This window comes from Musca autumnalis, unplaced genomic scaffold, assembly GCF_047663935.1.
Source record: "Musca autumnalis isolate F117 unplaced genomic scaffold, ASM4766393v1 scaffold_5, whole genome shotgun sequence".
Taxonomy (NCBI): Eukaryota; Metazoa; Arthropoda; class Insecta; order Diptera; family Muscidae; genus Musca; species Musca autumnalis.
This window is the reverse complement of record NW_027412088.1, coordinates 197,200,319-197,213,180: the sequence shown is the minus strand read 5'-3', so window position 1 is coordinate 197,213,180 and position 12,862 is coordinate 197,200,319. Positions and strand designations below refer to the sequence as shown.

Here is a 12,862-nt window from a genome sequence, read left to right as displayed (position 1 = left end):
CTTATAAAGCACCCTTTTCTTGGGAAAACGTCTTAAGAAGCATCCTTTTCTTGGGAAAACGTCTTAAGAAGCATCCTTTTCTTGGGAAAACGTCTTAAGAAGCATCCTTTTCTTGGGAAAACGTCTTAAGAAGCATCCTTTTCTTGGGAAAACGTCTTAAGAAGCATCCTTTTCTTGGGAAAACGTCTTAAGAAGCACCCTTTTCTTGGGAAAACGTCTTAAGAAGCATCCTTTTCTTGGGAAAACGTCTTAAGAAGCACCCTTTCCTTGGGAAAGGGTCTTAAGAAGCACCCTTTCCTTGGGAAAGGGTCTTAAGAAGCACCCTTTCCTTGGGAAAGGGTCTTAAGAAGCACCCTTTCCTTGGGAAAGGGTCTTAAGAAGCACCCTTTCCTTGGGAAAGGGTCTTAAGAAGCACCCTTTCCTTGGGAAAGGGTCTTAAGAAGCACCCTTTCCTTGGGAAAGGGTCTTAAGAAGCACCTTTCCTTGGGAAAGGGTCTTAAGAAGCACCCTTTCCTTGGGAAAGGGTCTTAAGAAGCACCCTTTCCTTGGGAAAGGGTCTTAAGAAGCACCCTTTCCTTGGGAAAGGGTCTTAAGAAGCACCCTTTCCTTGGGAAAGGGTCTTAAGAAGCACCCTTTCCTTGGGAAAGGGTCTTAAGAAGCACCCTTTCCTTGGGAAAGGGTCTTAAATAGCACCCTTTCCTTGGGAAAGGGTCTTAAGAAGCACCCTTTCCTTGGGAAAGGGTCTTAAATAGCACCCTTTCCTTGGGAAAGGGTCTTAAATAGCACCCTTTCCTTGGGAAAGTGTCTTAAATAGCATCCTTTCCTTGAGAAGCACCTTTTCCTTTAGAAAGGGTCTTAAATAGCACCCTTTCCTTGGGAAAGGGTCTTAAATAGCACCCTTTCCTTGGGAAAGGGTCCTAACTAGCTAGCACCCTTTCCTCGGGAAAGGGTCTTAAGAAGCACCCTTTCCTTGGGAAAGGGTCTTAAGAAGCACCCTTTCCTTGGGAAAGGGTCTTAAATAGCACCCTTTCCTTGGGAAAGGGTCTTAAATAGCACCCTTTCCTTGGGAAAGGGTCTTAAATAGCACCCTTTCCTTGGGAAAGGGTCTTAAATAGCACCCTTTCCTTGGGAAAGGGTCTTAAATAGCACCCTTTCCTTGGGAAAGGGTCTTAAATAGCACCCTTTCCTTGGGAAAGGGTCTTAAATAGCACCCTTTCCTTGGGAAAGGGTCTTAAATAGCACCCTTTCCTTGGGAAAGGGTCTTAAATAGCACCCTTTCCTTGGGAAAGGGTCTTAAATAGCACCCTTTCCTTGGGAAAGGGTCTTAAATAGCACCCTTTCCTTGGGAAAGGGTCTTAAATAGCACCCTTTCCTTGGGAAAGGGTCTTAAATAGCACCCTTTCCTTGGGAAAGGGTCTTAAATAGCACCCTTTCCTTGGGAAAGGGTCTTAAATAGCACCCTTTCCTTGGGAAAGGGTCTTAAATAGCACCCTTTCCTTGGGAAAGGGTCTTAAATAGCACCCTTTCCTTGGGAAAGGGTCTTAAATAGCACCCTTTCCTTGGGAAAGGGTCTTAAATAGCACCCTTTCCTTGGGAAAGGGTCTTAAATAGCACCCTTTCCTTGGGAAAGGGTCTTAAATAGCACCCTTTCCTTGGGAAAGGGTCTTAAATAGCACCCTTTCCTTGGGGAAGGGTCTTAAATAGCACCCTTTCCTTGGAAAGGGTCTTAAATAGCACCCTTTCCTTGGGAAAGGGTCTTAAATAGCACCCTTTCCTTGGGAAAGGGTCTTAAATAGCACCCTTTCCTTGGGAAAGGGTCTTAAATAGCACCCTTTCCTTGGGAAAGGGTCTTAAATAGCACCCTTTCCTTGGGAAAGGGTCTTAAATAGCACCCTTTCCTTGGGAAAGGGTCTTAAATAGCACCCTTTCCTTGGGAAAGGGTCTTAAATAGCACCCTTTCCTTGGGAAAGGGTCTTAAATAGCACCCTTTCCTTGGGAAAGGGTCTTAAATAGCACCCTTTCCTTGGGAAAGGGTCTTAAAATAGCACCCTTTCCTTGGGAAAGGGTCTTAAATAGCACCCTTTCCTTGGGAAAGGGTCTTAAATAGCACCCTTTCCTTGGGAAAGGGTCTTAAATAGCACCCTTTCCTTGGGAAAGGGTCTTAAATAGCACCCTTTCCTTGGGAAAGGGTCTTAAATAGCACCCTTTCCTTGGGAAAGGGTCTTAAATAGCACCCTTTCCTTGGGAAAGGGTCTTAAATAGCACCCTTTCCTTGGGAAAGGGTCTTAAATAGCACCCTTTCCTTGGGAAAGGGTCTTAAATAGCACCCTTTCCTTGGGAAAGGGTCTTAAATAGCACCCTTTCCTTGGGAAAGGGTCTTAAATAGCACCCTTTCCTTGGGAAAGGGTCTTAAATAGCACCCTTTCCTTGGGAAAGGGTCTTAAATAGCACCCTTTCCTTGGGAAAGGGGTCTTAAATAGCACCCTTTCCTTGGGAAAGGGTCTTAAATAGCACCCTTTCCTTGGGAAAGGGTCTTAAATAGCACCCTTTCCTTGGGAAAGGGTCTTAAATAGCACCCTTTCCTTGGGAAAGGGTCTTAAATAGCACCCTTTCCTTGGGAAAGGGTCTTAAATAGCACCCTTTCCTTGGGAAAGGGTCTTAAATAGCACCCTTTCCTTGGGAAAGGGTCTTAAATAGCACCCTTACCTTGGGAAAGGGTCTTAAATAGCACCCTTTCCTTGGGAAAGGGTCTTAAATAGCACCCTTTCCTTGGAAAGGGTCTTAAATAGCACCCTTTCCTTGGGAAAGGGTCTTAAATAGCACCCTTACCTTGGGAAAGGGTCTTAAATAGCACCCTTTCCTTGGGAAAGGGTCTTAAATAGCACCCTTTCCTTGGGAAAGGGTCTTAAATAGCACCCTTTCCCTTGGGAAAGGGTCTTAAATAGCACCCTTTCCTTGGGAAAGGGTCTTAAATAGCACCCTTTCCTTGGGAAAGGGTCTTAAATAGCACCCTTTCCTTGGGAAAGGGTCTTAAATAGCACCCTTTCCTTGGGAAAGGGTCTTAAATAGCACCCTTTCCTTGGGAAAGGGTCTTAAATAGCACCCTTTCCTTGGGAAAGGGTCTTAAATAGCACCCTTTCCTTGGGAAAGGGTCTTAAATAGCACCCTTTCCTTGGGAAAGGGTCTTAAATAGCACCCTTTCCTTGGGAAAGGGTCTTAAATAGCACCCTTTCCTTGGGAAAGGGTCTTAAATAGCACCCTTTCCTTGGGAAAGGGTCTTAAATAGCACCCTTTCCTTGGGAAAGGGTCTTAAGTAGCACCCTTTCCTTGGGAAAGGGTCTTAAATAGCACCCTTTCCTTGGGAAAGGGTCTTAAATAGTACCCATTCCTTGGGAAAGGGCCTTAAATAGCACCCTTTCCTTGGGAAAGGGCCTTAAATAGCACCCTTTCCTTGGGAAAGGGTCTTAAATAGCACCCTTTCCTTGGGAAAGGGTCTTAAATAGCACCCTTTCCTTGGGAAAGGGTCTTAAATAGCACCCTTTCCTTGGGAAAGGGCCTTAAATAGCACCCTTTCCTTGGGAAAGGGTCTTAAATAGCACCCGTTCCTTGGGAAAGGGTCTTAAATAGCACCCGTTCCTTGGGAAAGGGTCTTAAATAGCACCCTTTCCTTGGGAAAGGGTCTTAAAAAGCACCCATTCCTTTGGAAAGGGTCTTAAAAAGCACCCATTCCTTTGGAAAGGATCTTAGAAAGCACCCTTTTCTTGGGAAAGGATCTTAGAAAGCACCCTTTCCTTGGGAAAAGATCATAGAAAGGTTGTTAGGAAGCACCCTTTCCTCTGGAAAGGTTGTTAGGAAGCACCCTTTCCACTGGAAAGGTTGTTAGGAAGCACCCTTTCCTCTGGAAAGGTTGTTAGGAAGCACCCTTTCCTCTGGAAAGGTTGTTAAGAAGCACCCTTTCCTCTGGAAAGGTTGTTAGGAAGCACCCTTTCCTCTGAAAAGGAACTAAAAAAGCCAACCTTTCATTTGGAAAGTGTCTTAGAACGCAGCCTTTCCTTTTGAAATGGTCTTAGGAAGATTTTACACAAGATGTCTGCTAATATCCCTATTTTATTCCGCAGTGCATGTAGCGCATAAGTTTCGACAACAGTCATACGCCACATGGCATTTTTTTTCTCTAGAGAAGCTTTTAAACTAATTTTCCTCTGTTTCTCTCTCTCTTTCCAGTTCACAACAGCCTTACACCATCCTCCCCGTCAGCGACATTCTTCAATACCCCCGCCACACTGTTGTTCACCACCTATCACGACATACAAGTGGCGAACATAACAAAACCCACCGGTGCACCCCAGGTCGATGTGCTAGTGAAAAATCTCACCGAAACAATGGCCATAGATTTTTTCTATGCCAAAAATTTGGTATGCTGGACAGATTGTGGTCGTGAGACCATCGAATGTGTCAATACAAATACAACGGGTCCCATATCGAAGGCACCCAAACAAACTGTGATATCAACGGGATTAGATAAACCTGAAGGACTGGCCATCGATTGGTTTACGGATAAAATCTATTGGACCGATGGTGAAAAGAATCGCATCGAAGTGGCCACGTTAAATGGAAAATATCAAAAAGTTCTCTTTTGGACAGATCTGGATCAACCGCGCGCCATTGCCTTGGTGCCGAGTAAGAAATTTCTCATCTGGACCGATTGGGGTGAATATCCAAAAATCGAACGGGCCAGCATGGATGGAGATCCCACATCGCGCATGACTTTGGTCAAGGATAATATCTTTTGGCCCAATGGCCTGACTGTGGATTTGAAAAATGATTTGATTTATTGGGCCGATGGTCATTTGAAGTTCATTGATGTCATGAAATTGGATGGCAGTAATCGCAAGACTGTGGTCAATAATCTCAAGTACCCGTATAGTGTGACTTTTTTCGACAATCGTTTGTATTGGACGGATTGGTCGCAGGGGTCACTGAATGTTTACGATTTAATATCGTGGGAAATGAAGGAACTGATTGATACTCCCGAGGCGCCCAATTCCGTAAGGACCTGGCATCCTTCGCTGCAGCCGTATGAAGACAATCCTTGTGCCCACAATAATGGCAATTGCAGTCATCTCTGTTTGCTGAGTACAAATGCCCAGGGTTATAGCTGTGCCTGCCCCACGGGTGTGAAGCTTATATCTCACAATACCTGTGCCAATGGTTCCCAGGAAATGTTGTTCATTGTCCAGAGGGGACAAATTTCCAAAATATCCCTGGATTCTCCGGACTTTACCATATTCCCACTGCCCTTGGGTAAGGTAAAATATGCCATAGCCATTGATTATGACCCCGTGGATGAGTATATCTACTGGTCTGATGTGGAGGCCTATACAATAAAGCGGGCCCATCCAGATGGTACGGGAGTAACAGATTTTGTCACGTCCGAGGTGAGACATGCTGATGGTTTGGCCGTAGATTGGTTGGCACGGAATCTTTATTGGACCGACACCGTTACCGATCGCATAGAGGTGTGTCGCCTTGATGGTTCAGCACGCAAGGTATTGATTTATGAACATTTGGAAGAGCCTCGGGCTATTGCCTTGGCCCCCACCTTAGGATGGATGTTTTGGAGTGATTGGAATGAAAAGAAACCCAAGGTGGAGAGGGCCTCCCTAGATGGTTCGGAAAGAGTGGTTTTGGTATCAGATGATCTGGTGTGGCCCAATGGCATTGCCTTGGATATTGATGCCAAAACAATTTATTGGTGTGATGGTAAAACAGATAAAATTGAGGTGGCCAATATGGATGGCTCGGATCGCCGCGTGGTCATCAGTGACAACTTGAAACATTTATTTGGCCTCAGCCTGCTGGATGATTATTTGTATTGGACCGATTGGCAGAGGCGTTCCATTGATAGGGCCCACAAAATCACCGGCAACAATCGTATTGTGGTGGTGGATCAATATCCCGACTTGATGGGCCTGAAAGTTACAAGACTGCGTGAAGTAAAGGGCACAAATGCCTGTGCGGTGCGCAATGGTGGTTGTTCTCATCTCTGTCTCAACCGACCCAGTGATTATGTTTGCCGCTGTTCCATCGAATACGAATTGGCCAATGACAAAAAAACCTGTGTTATACCAGACGCCTATTTGCTCTTCTCCAAACAGGAATATATTGGACGTATATCCATTGAGAATAATGAGGGTAATCACAATGATGAAAAAATACCCTTCAAAGATGTGCGCAATGCCCACTCCCTGGATGTTGATGTGGCGGATAAGCGCATTTACTGGACCGATCAAAAGTCAAAATGTATCTATCGTGCATTCCTTAATGGTTCCTATGTCCAGAGAATTGTTGATGCAGGTATCATTAGACCTGAGGGCATTGCCGTAGACTGGTTGGCCCACAACATCTTTTGGACTGATTCCGAGGCCAGGCGTATTGAGGTGGCCAGATTGGATGGCAGTAGCCGCCGGGTTCTGCTGTGGAAAGGTGTGGAGGAACCCAGGTCTTTGGTATTGGAACCACGCAAAGGTTATATGTATTGGACGGAGTCACCTTCGGACTCCATTAGACGTGCTGCCATGGATGGTTCAGAACTGCAAACAATTATCTCGGCTGCCAATCATGCCACTGGCTTAACTCTGGATTCTGAGACACGACGCCTTTACTGGGCCACTCAGTCAAGGCCAACAAAAATTGAATCAGCCGATTGGGATGGTAAAAAACGTCAGGTGCTTGTAAGCACCGACATAGATGAACCCTATGCTGTATCGCTGTATCAAGATTATGTCTATTGGAGTGATTGGAACACCGGGGATATAGAGAGGGTACACAAGATTACCGGGCAAAATAGAAGTTTGGTGCACAGTGGCATGACCTACATAAGTTCCTTGGTAGTGTTCTATGGTCAACGACAATCTGGCTCAAATCCTTGTATGTACAATAATGGAGGATGTTCACATTTGTGTTTACCTCTGCCCGGGAGGCGTGGCATGACATGTGCATGCCCCACCCATTACACATTGGCCAAGGATGATGCCTCATGTATACCGCCGAAGAATTATATTATCTTTAGTCAACGTAACAGTTTTGGCCGGCTTATGCCCAACACCACAGATTGTCCAAATGTACCGTTGCCAGTGACGGGTAAGAATATTCGTGCTGTGGAATATGATCCCATAACACATTTTGTATATTGGGTAAGTGAGCATTTTTGAGAGAAAAAGGTGAAAAGATTTTTAATTTTGTTCTCTTCTTTGCAGGTGGAAGGCCGCAGCCACAGCATTAAAAGAGCCTTGGTAAATGGCACCCGAGCCTCGGTTTTGGTGGGTTCTGGTTCCCAACCCTTTGACATAGCCATTGATGTAATTGGCCGTTTGCTGTTTTGGACTTGCTCACATTCGAATAGCATTAATGTAACGAGGTGAGTAAGGGCAATGATGTTAAAAAAAAAAAAACCAAATTTCACTATGGGCCGGCGAGTACCAGAAATCAGTTTAAGTTGTATAAAAAGAAAAACGGGTAAAATTATCCATATAAAATGTTAATTTAACTGTTAGTATTAAATTCACATGTTTTCGCGTTGATGCCAATTTGTCCCATTATACTTCATTTTACCCGGATATTGTTAAAGAAGGAAATGTTCTACACAAAATTTCACTATGAATCACCGAATACAAGAAATTGATTGGAGCAATCTATATATCTAAAAATAATCGGTATGAACTTGTTCATATTAAATATTAATTGAACCGATAAGGTAATTCCATGCGTTATTGAGTCCAAATCAATTTGTCCCACAAGGTTTCATTTTACCCGGATATTGTTAGAGGAGGAAATGTTCTACACCAAATTTCACTATGAGTCATCGAATACGATCGGAACACTATATATCAATATTCGGTAATAAACTTGTTCATATAAAATATTAGTTCAACTGTTGTCTGAGTCAATTTCATACGTTTTCGAATTGATGCCAATTTGACTCACTATACTTCATTTTAGTGGGTTAATGTTAAGGGAGGAAATGTTCTACACCAAATTTCACTATGAGTCACCGAACAAAAGATCTCGATTGAAGCAGTGTATATTAAAAGAAAATCGGTATAGTCTTGTGCATATAAGAGATCAATTGAACATAACAGTTCATTTTATACGATTTCGTGTTGATGACAAATTGTCCCATTATACTTCATTTTAGCGGGATGATGTTAAGGAAGGAAATATTCTAAACTGAATTTCACTATGGGTCGCCGAATACAAAAAATAAATTGGGGCAGTACATAGCAAAAGAAAATCGGAAAAACTTGTTCATATAAAAGACTAATTGCAGTGCTAGGGTTAATTTCATACGTTTTCGAGTTGATGCCAATTTGACGCAATATACTTCATTTTAGCGGGGTGATGTTAAAAGTGAAATTATTCTTCACTAAATTTCACTATGAGTTACTGAATATTAGAAATCGATTAGAGCGGGATAAGTGTACAAAAATTCGGTAAAAAGTTACTTTTAAAAAAATGAAATTGCTGGTCTTAATTACATACCTTTTTCGAATTATTGCCAATTTGCCCCACTATACTCAATTTTAGCGGGATGATGTTAAGGAAGGAAATGTTTTTAACTAAATTTCAGTATAGGTCACCGAACACAAGAAATCGCTAAGATTAGTATATATCAAAAGAAATCGGTGTAAACTTGTTGATATAAAAGATTCATAGAAATGTTAATTTCACACATTTTCGACTCGATGCCAATTTCTCCCACTATACTTCATTTTAGCGGGATGTTGTTAAGGTAGAAAATATTCTGCATTAAATTTCACTATGAATCACTGAATATAAGAAATCGATTGCAGTGGGATAAACCTACAAAAATTTGGTAAAAAGTTACCTTTAAAAAAATTAATTAAATTGCTGGTCTTAATTTCATACCTTTTTCGAGTTACTGCCTATTTGCCCCACTATACTTCCTTTCAGCGGGATAATATTAAAGGAGGAAGTGTTCTACACACAATTTCACTATGAGTCACCGAATACAGGATATCGATTGGATCAGAATAAATCTATAAAAATTTGGCATGAAGATGGCTTTAAAAAAATTAATTAAATTGCTTTTGTGAATTTCAAAGCTTTTTCGAATTATTGCCAATTTGACCCACTATACTAAATTTTAGCGGGATGATGTTAAGCAAGGAAATGTTTTTAATCAAATTCCAGTATGGGTCACCGAACACAAGAAATCGCTAAGTTTAGTATATATCAAAGGAAATCGGTGTAAACTTGTTAATATAAAAGATTCATTGAAATGTTAATTTCACACGTTTTCGACTCGATGCCAATTTCTCCCACTATAATTCATTTTAGCGGGATGTTGTTAAGGTAGAAAATATTCTGCATTAAATTTCACTATGAATCTCTGAATATAAGAAATCGATTGCAGTAAGATAAATCTACAAAAATTTGGTAAAAGTTACGTTTAAAAAAATTAATTAAATTGCTGGTCTTAATTTCATACCTTTTTCGAGTTACTGCCTATTTGTCCCACTATACTTCCTTTCAGCGGGATAATGTTAAAGGAGGAAATGTTCTACACACAATTTCACTATGAATCACCGAATACAGGATATCGAATCAGGATAAATCTATTAAAATTTGGTATGACGTTGGCTTTAAAAAAATTTATTAAATTGCTGGTGTGAATTTCATACCGTTTTCGGAATATTGCCAATTTCTCCCACTATACTCAATTTTAGCGTGATGATGTTAAGGAAGAAAATGTTTTTAATTAAATTTCAGTATGGGTCTCCAAACACAAGAAATCGCTAAGATTAGTATATATCAGAAGAAATCGGTGTAAACTTGTTGATATAAAAGATTCATAGAAATGTTAATTTCACACATTTTTGACTCGGTGCCAATTTCTCCCACTATACTTCATTTTAGCGGGATTATGTTAAGAGAGGAAATATTCTGCATTAAATTTCACTATGAGTCACCGAACAAAATATTTGGATTGGGGCAGTGTATATCAAAAGAAAATTGGTATAAACTTCTTCATCTAAAATATTAATAAAATTGTTAGGGTTAATTCCATACGTTTTCGAGTTTATGCCACTTTGTCCCACTATACTTCATTTTAGCGGAAAGATGTTAACGGGGGAAATATCCTCCATCGATTTCCACTATGAGTCCCCAAATACAAAAAATCCACCGGACCTCTATGTTGGTGTTAAACACCCTAACTTTTAACTCATTTCTAAAACTTCCCACCTTTATTGTTTCTTCCTTTTAGCTTTACTGGAGATGCGATTGGGGTAATTGATACCGGAGATTCGGAAAAGCCACGCAATATTGCAGTGCACTCCATGAAACGTTTACTTTTCTGGACAGATGTGGGCAGCCAACAAGCCATAATCAGAGCTCGAGTAGATGGTGCCGAAAGAGTGGTGTTGGCCTTCAAACTAGAAGGTGTAACCGCCCTGGCAGTGGATCAACAAACCGATATGATTTATTATGCTCATGGCAAACGTATCGATTCTATGGATATTAATGGGAAAAATAAGTAAGTTTTGTATACCAGAGGAGATCCGAAAAGACATACCACTAAGCTGTGTTCGTTATTATTATTTTCCAGAAAAATCCTCGTTTCCACCCACATAAGCCAGGTGATTTCAATTGCCGCCCTGCAGGGCTTTGTCTATTGGTTGGATGACAAAACCGGTGTGGAGAGAATAACCATAAACGGTGAAGGTAGGCGAGCGGAAATGCAACGCATGCCCCAAATAACTGATATTGTGGCCGTTTGGACACCGGAATCAAAGCTGTTTAGAAATCACACATGTCTACATGCACGCACCAAGTGTTCACACATATGCATAGCCTCCTCAGAGGGACGCAGTCGAGAAATCTGTTCCTGCCCCAAGAGTTTAATGCTGCTGCAAGATGAACAGAGTTGTGGTGCATTGCCTGCCTGTGGTCCAGATCATTTTACATGTGCCACCCCAGTGCCGGGTGGTAGTGGAGCCAACACCGATATGAACAAAGATTGTATACCAGCTTCATGGCGTTGTGATGGTCAAAATGATTGTCCTGATAAATCCGATGAAGTGGGTTGTCCCTCATGTCGCCCCGATCAATTTAGTTGTCAGTCTGGAGAGTGTATTGACAAGGCGTTGGTTTGTGATGGCACCACGAATTGTGCCAATGGTCATGATGAGGCAGATTGCTGCAAAAGGCCGGGGGAGTTTCAGTGTCCCATTAATAAGGTAAGAAACAATTTATTTATTTTTTTATTAGAGATGTTTTATTGATGTATTTGTTCGTTTTTTTTTTTTCTTTAGCTTTGCATTTCGGCAGCCTTGTTGTGTGATGGTTGGGAGCAGTGTGCCGATGGTGCTGATGAGTCTGCTGATATTTGTTCCCAAGCCAATACAAGACGCATGGCTCCCTCGTCCGATAAAAAGGCTTTTATGATATTGATTGTGGCCACCATGATAACCATATTCAGCATTGTCTATCTCTTGCAATTTTGCCGCACCCGAATTGGTAAAAATCGTAATGAACCCAAAGATGATCAGGCCTCAGATCCTCTGTCACCCTCAACATTGAGTAAATCACAAAGGGTTTCCAAAATTGCTTCCGTGGCAGATGCGGTACGCATGTCCACCCTGAATTCTCGCACCAGCATGAATTCCTATGATCGCAATCACATAACGGGGGCCTCTAGTTCCACCACAAATGGTTCTAGTATGGTGGCATATCCCATTAATCCACCACCTTCACCGGCCACAAGGTCCCGCAGGCCATATAGGCATTATAAAATTATCAACCAACCACCACCACCCACACCATGCTCCACAGATATATGTGATGAATCGGACTCAAATTATACCAGTAAATCGAATAGTAATAATAGTAATGGTAATACCAAATTATCCTCCTCATCGGCAAATGCCAATTCTTGTCAATATGGTTATGATAGTGAACCATATCCACCACCACCCACACCCCGCTCACATTATCACAGTGATGTACGGATATTGCCGGAATCATCGTGTCCACCATCGCCCAGTTCACGTTCCTCTACATATTTTTCACCCCTGCCACCACCACCCTCACCGGTGCAATCACCGAGTAGAGGTTTCACGTAACATTTCGAAATTTTTATGTAATTTTGTTTTCTTTTCTGTGTTTTTTCGTTTTTTATTATAAAACAATTAATACACCACCATGCTTCCGAAAATTTTTATAAACTTATTTTAGTTTCTTTTTTTGTATATAATCCCCTAATTGTAAGTTAAACTTATTAAACAACATACAACTGTATTTATAACAACAAAATCGTACACTTACACCCACACACACACAATGATGACAAGTATTAAGTAATGACATAAGTTGTAAATAAGTTAAGAATTAACGATTGTATTTATAAACAAAACAAAAACGAATTGCAATAGTAAAACAAAAACGAACACAGAGACTCTTTAAACATATCCCTTTCTAAGCATTCGGACTAAGTCTCCCCCACATACATATAAACAATAGGTAATTAAAAAAATGTTCAAAAGAAAATTGAACTAATTAAAAAATAAATTTTTTGTAAAGCAATTTAAAAAATATCATATTGGGAATTGAAAATGCTCAGCAATAACTCAAAACCATTATTGAAAGAATTTGTTAAAAGCCCATCTTAAAAGAAAAACTTTGCGTGGATTTTTTATAGGATTACTTCAAGCATCCGTTATGGCCTTGAGGCGTGGATTTTTAAAAGTATTTTTCTAGCATTCGTTAAAGCCATAAATCGTGGATTTTCAAAGAATTTTTCAAACATCCATTAAGGCCTTGAATCATGGATTTTTAAAAG

The 12,862-nt window shown here is 41.2% G+C and overlaps 1 protein-coding gene across 2 annotated transcripts in view; it reads left to right on the top strand.

Moving 5' to 3' along the window:
* Positions 1-12,570, top strand: part of arr (low-density lipoprotein receptor-related protein 6) — a 238,613-nt gene extending 226,043 nt beyond the window's left edge. For both annotated transcript variants that reach the window (XM_073957697.1, XM_073957698.1), the window contains exons 3-7: positions 4,225-7,196; positions 7,260-7,420; positions 10,289-10,558; positions 10,631-11,261; positions 11,337-12,570. In XM_073957697.1, coding sequence (XP_073813798.1) covers positions 4,225-7,196; positions 7,260-7,420; positions 10,289-10,558; positions 10,631-11,261; positions 11,337-12,146 — 4,844 coding nt within the window. In that variant the 3' untranslated portion in view covers positions 12,147-12,570. The remainder of the gene's footprint in view (positions 1-4,224; positions 7,197-7,259; positions 7,421-10,288; positions 10,559-10,630; positions 11,262-11,336) is intronic.
* The last annotated feature ends 292 nt before the right edge of the window (positions 12,571-12,862 follow it).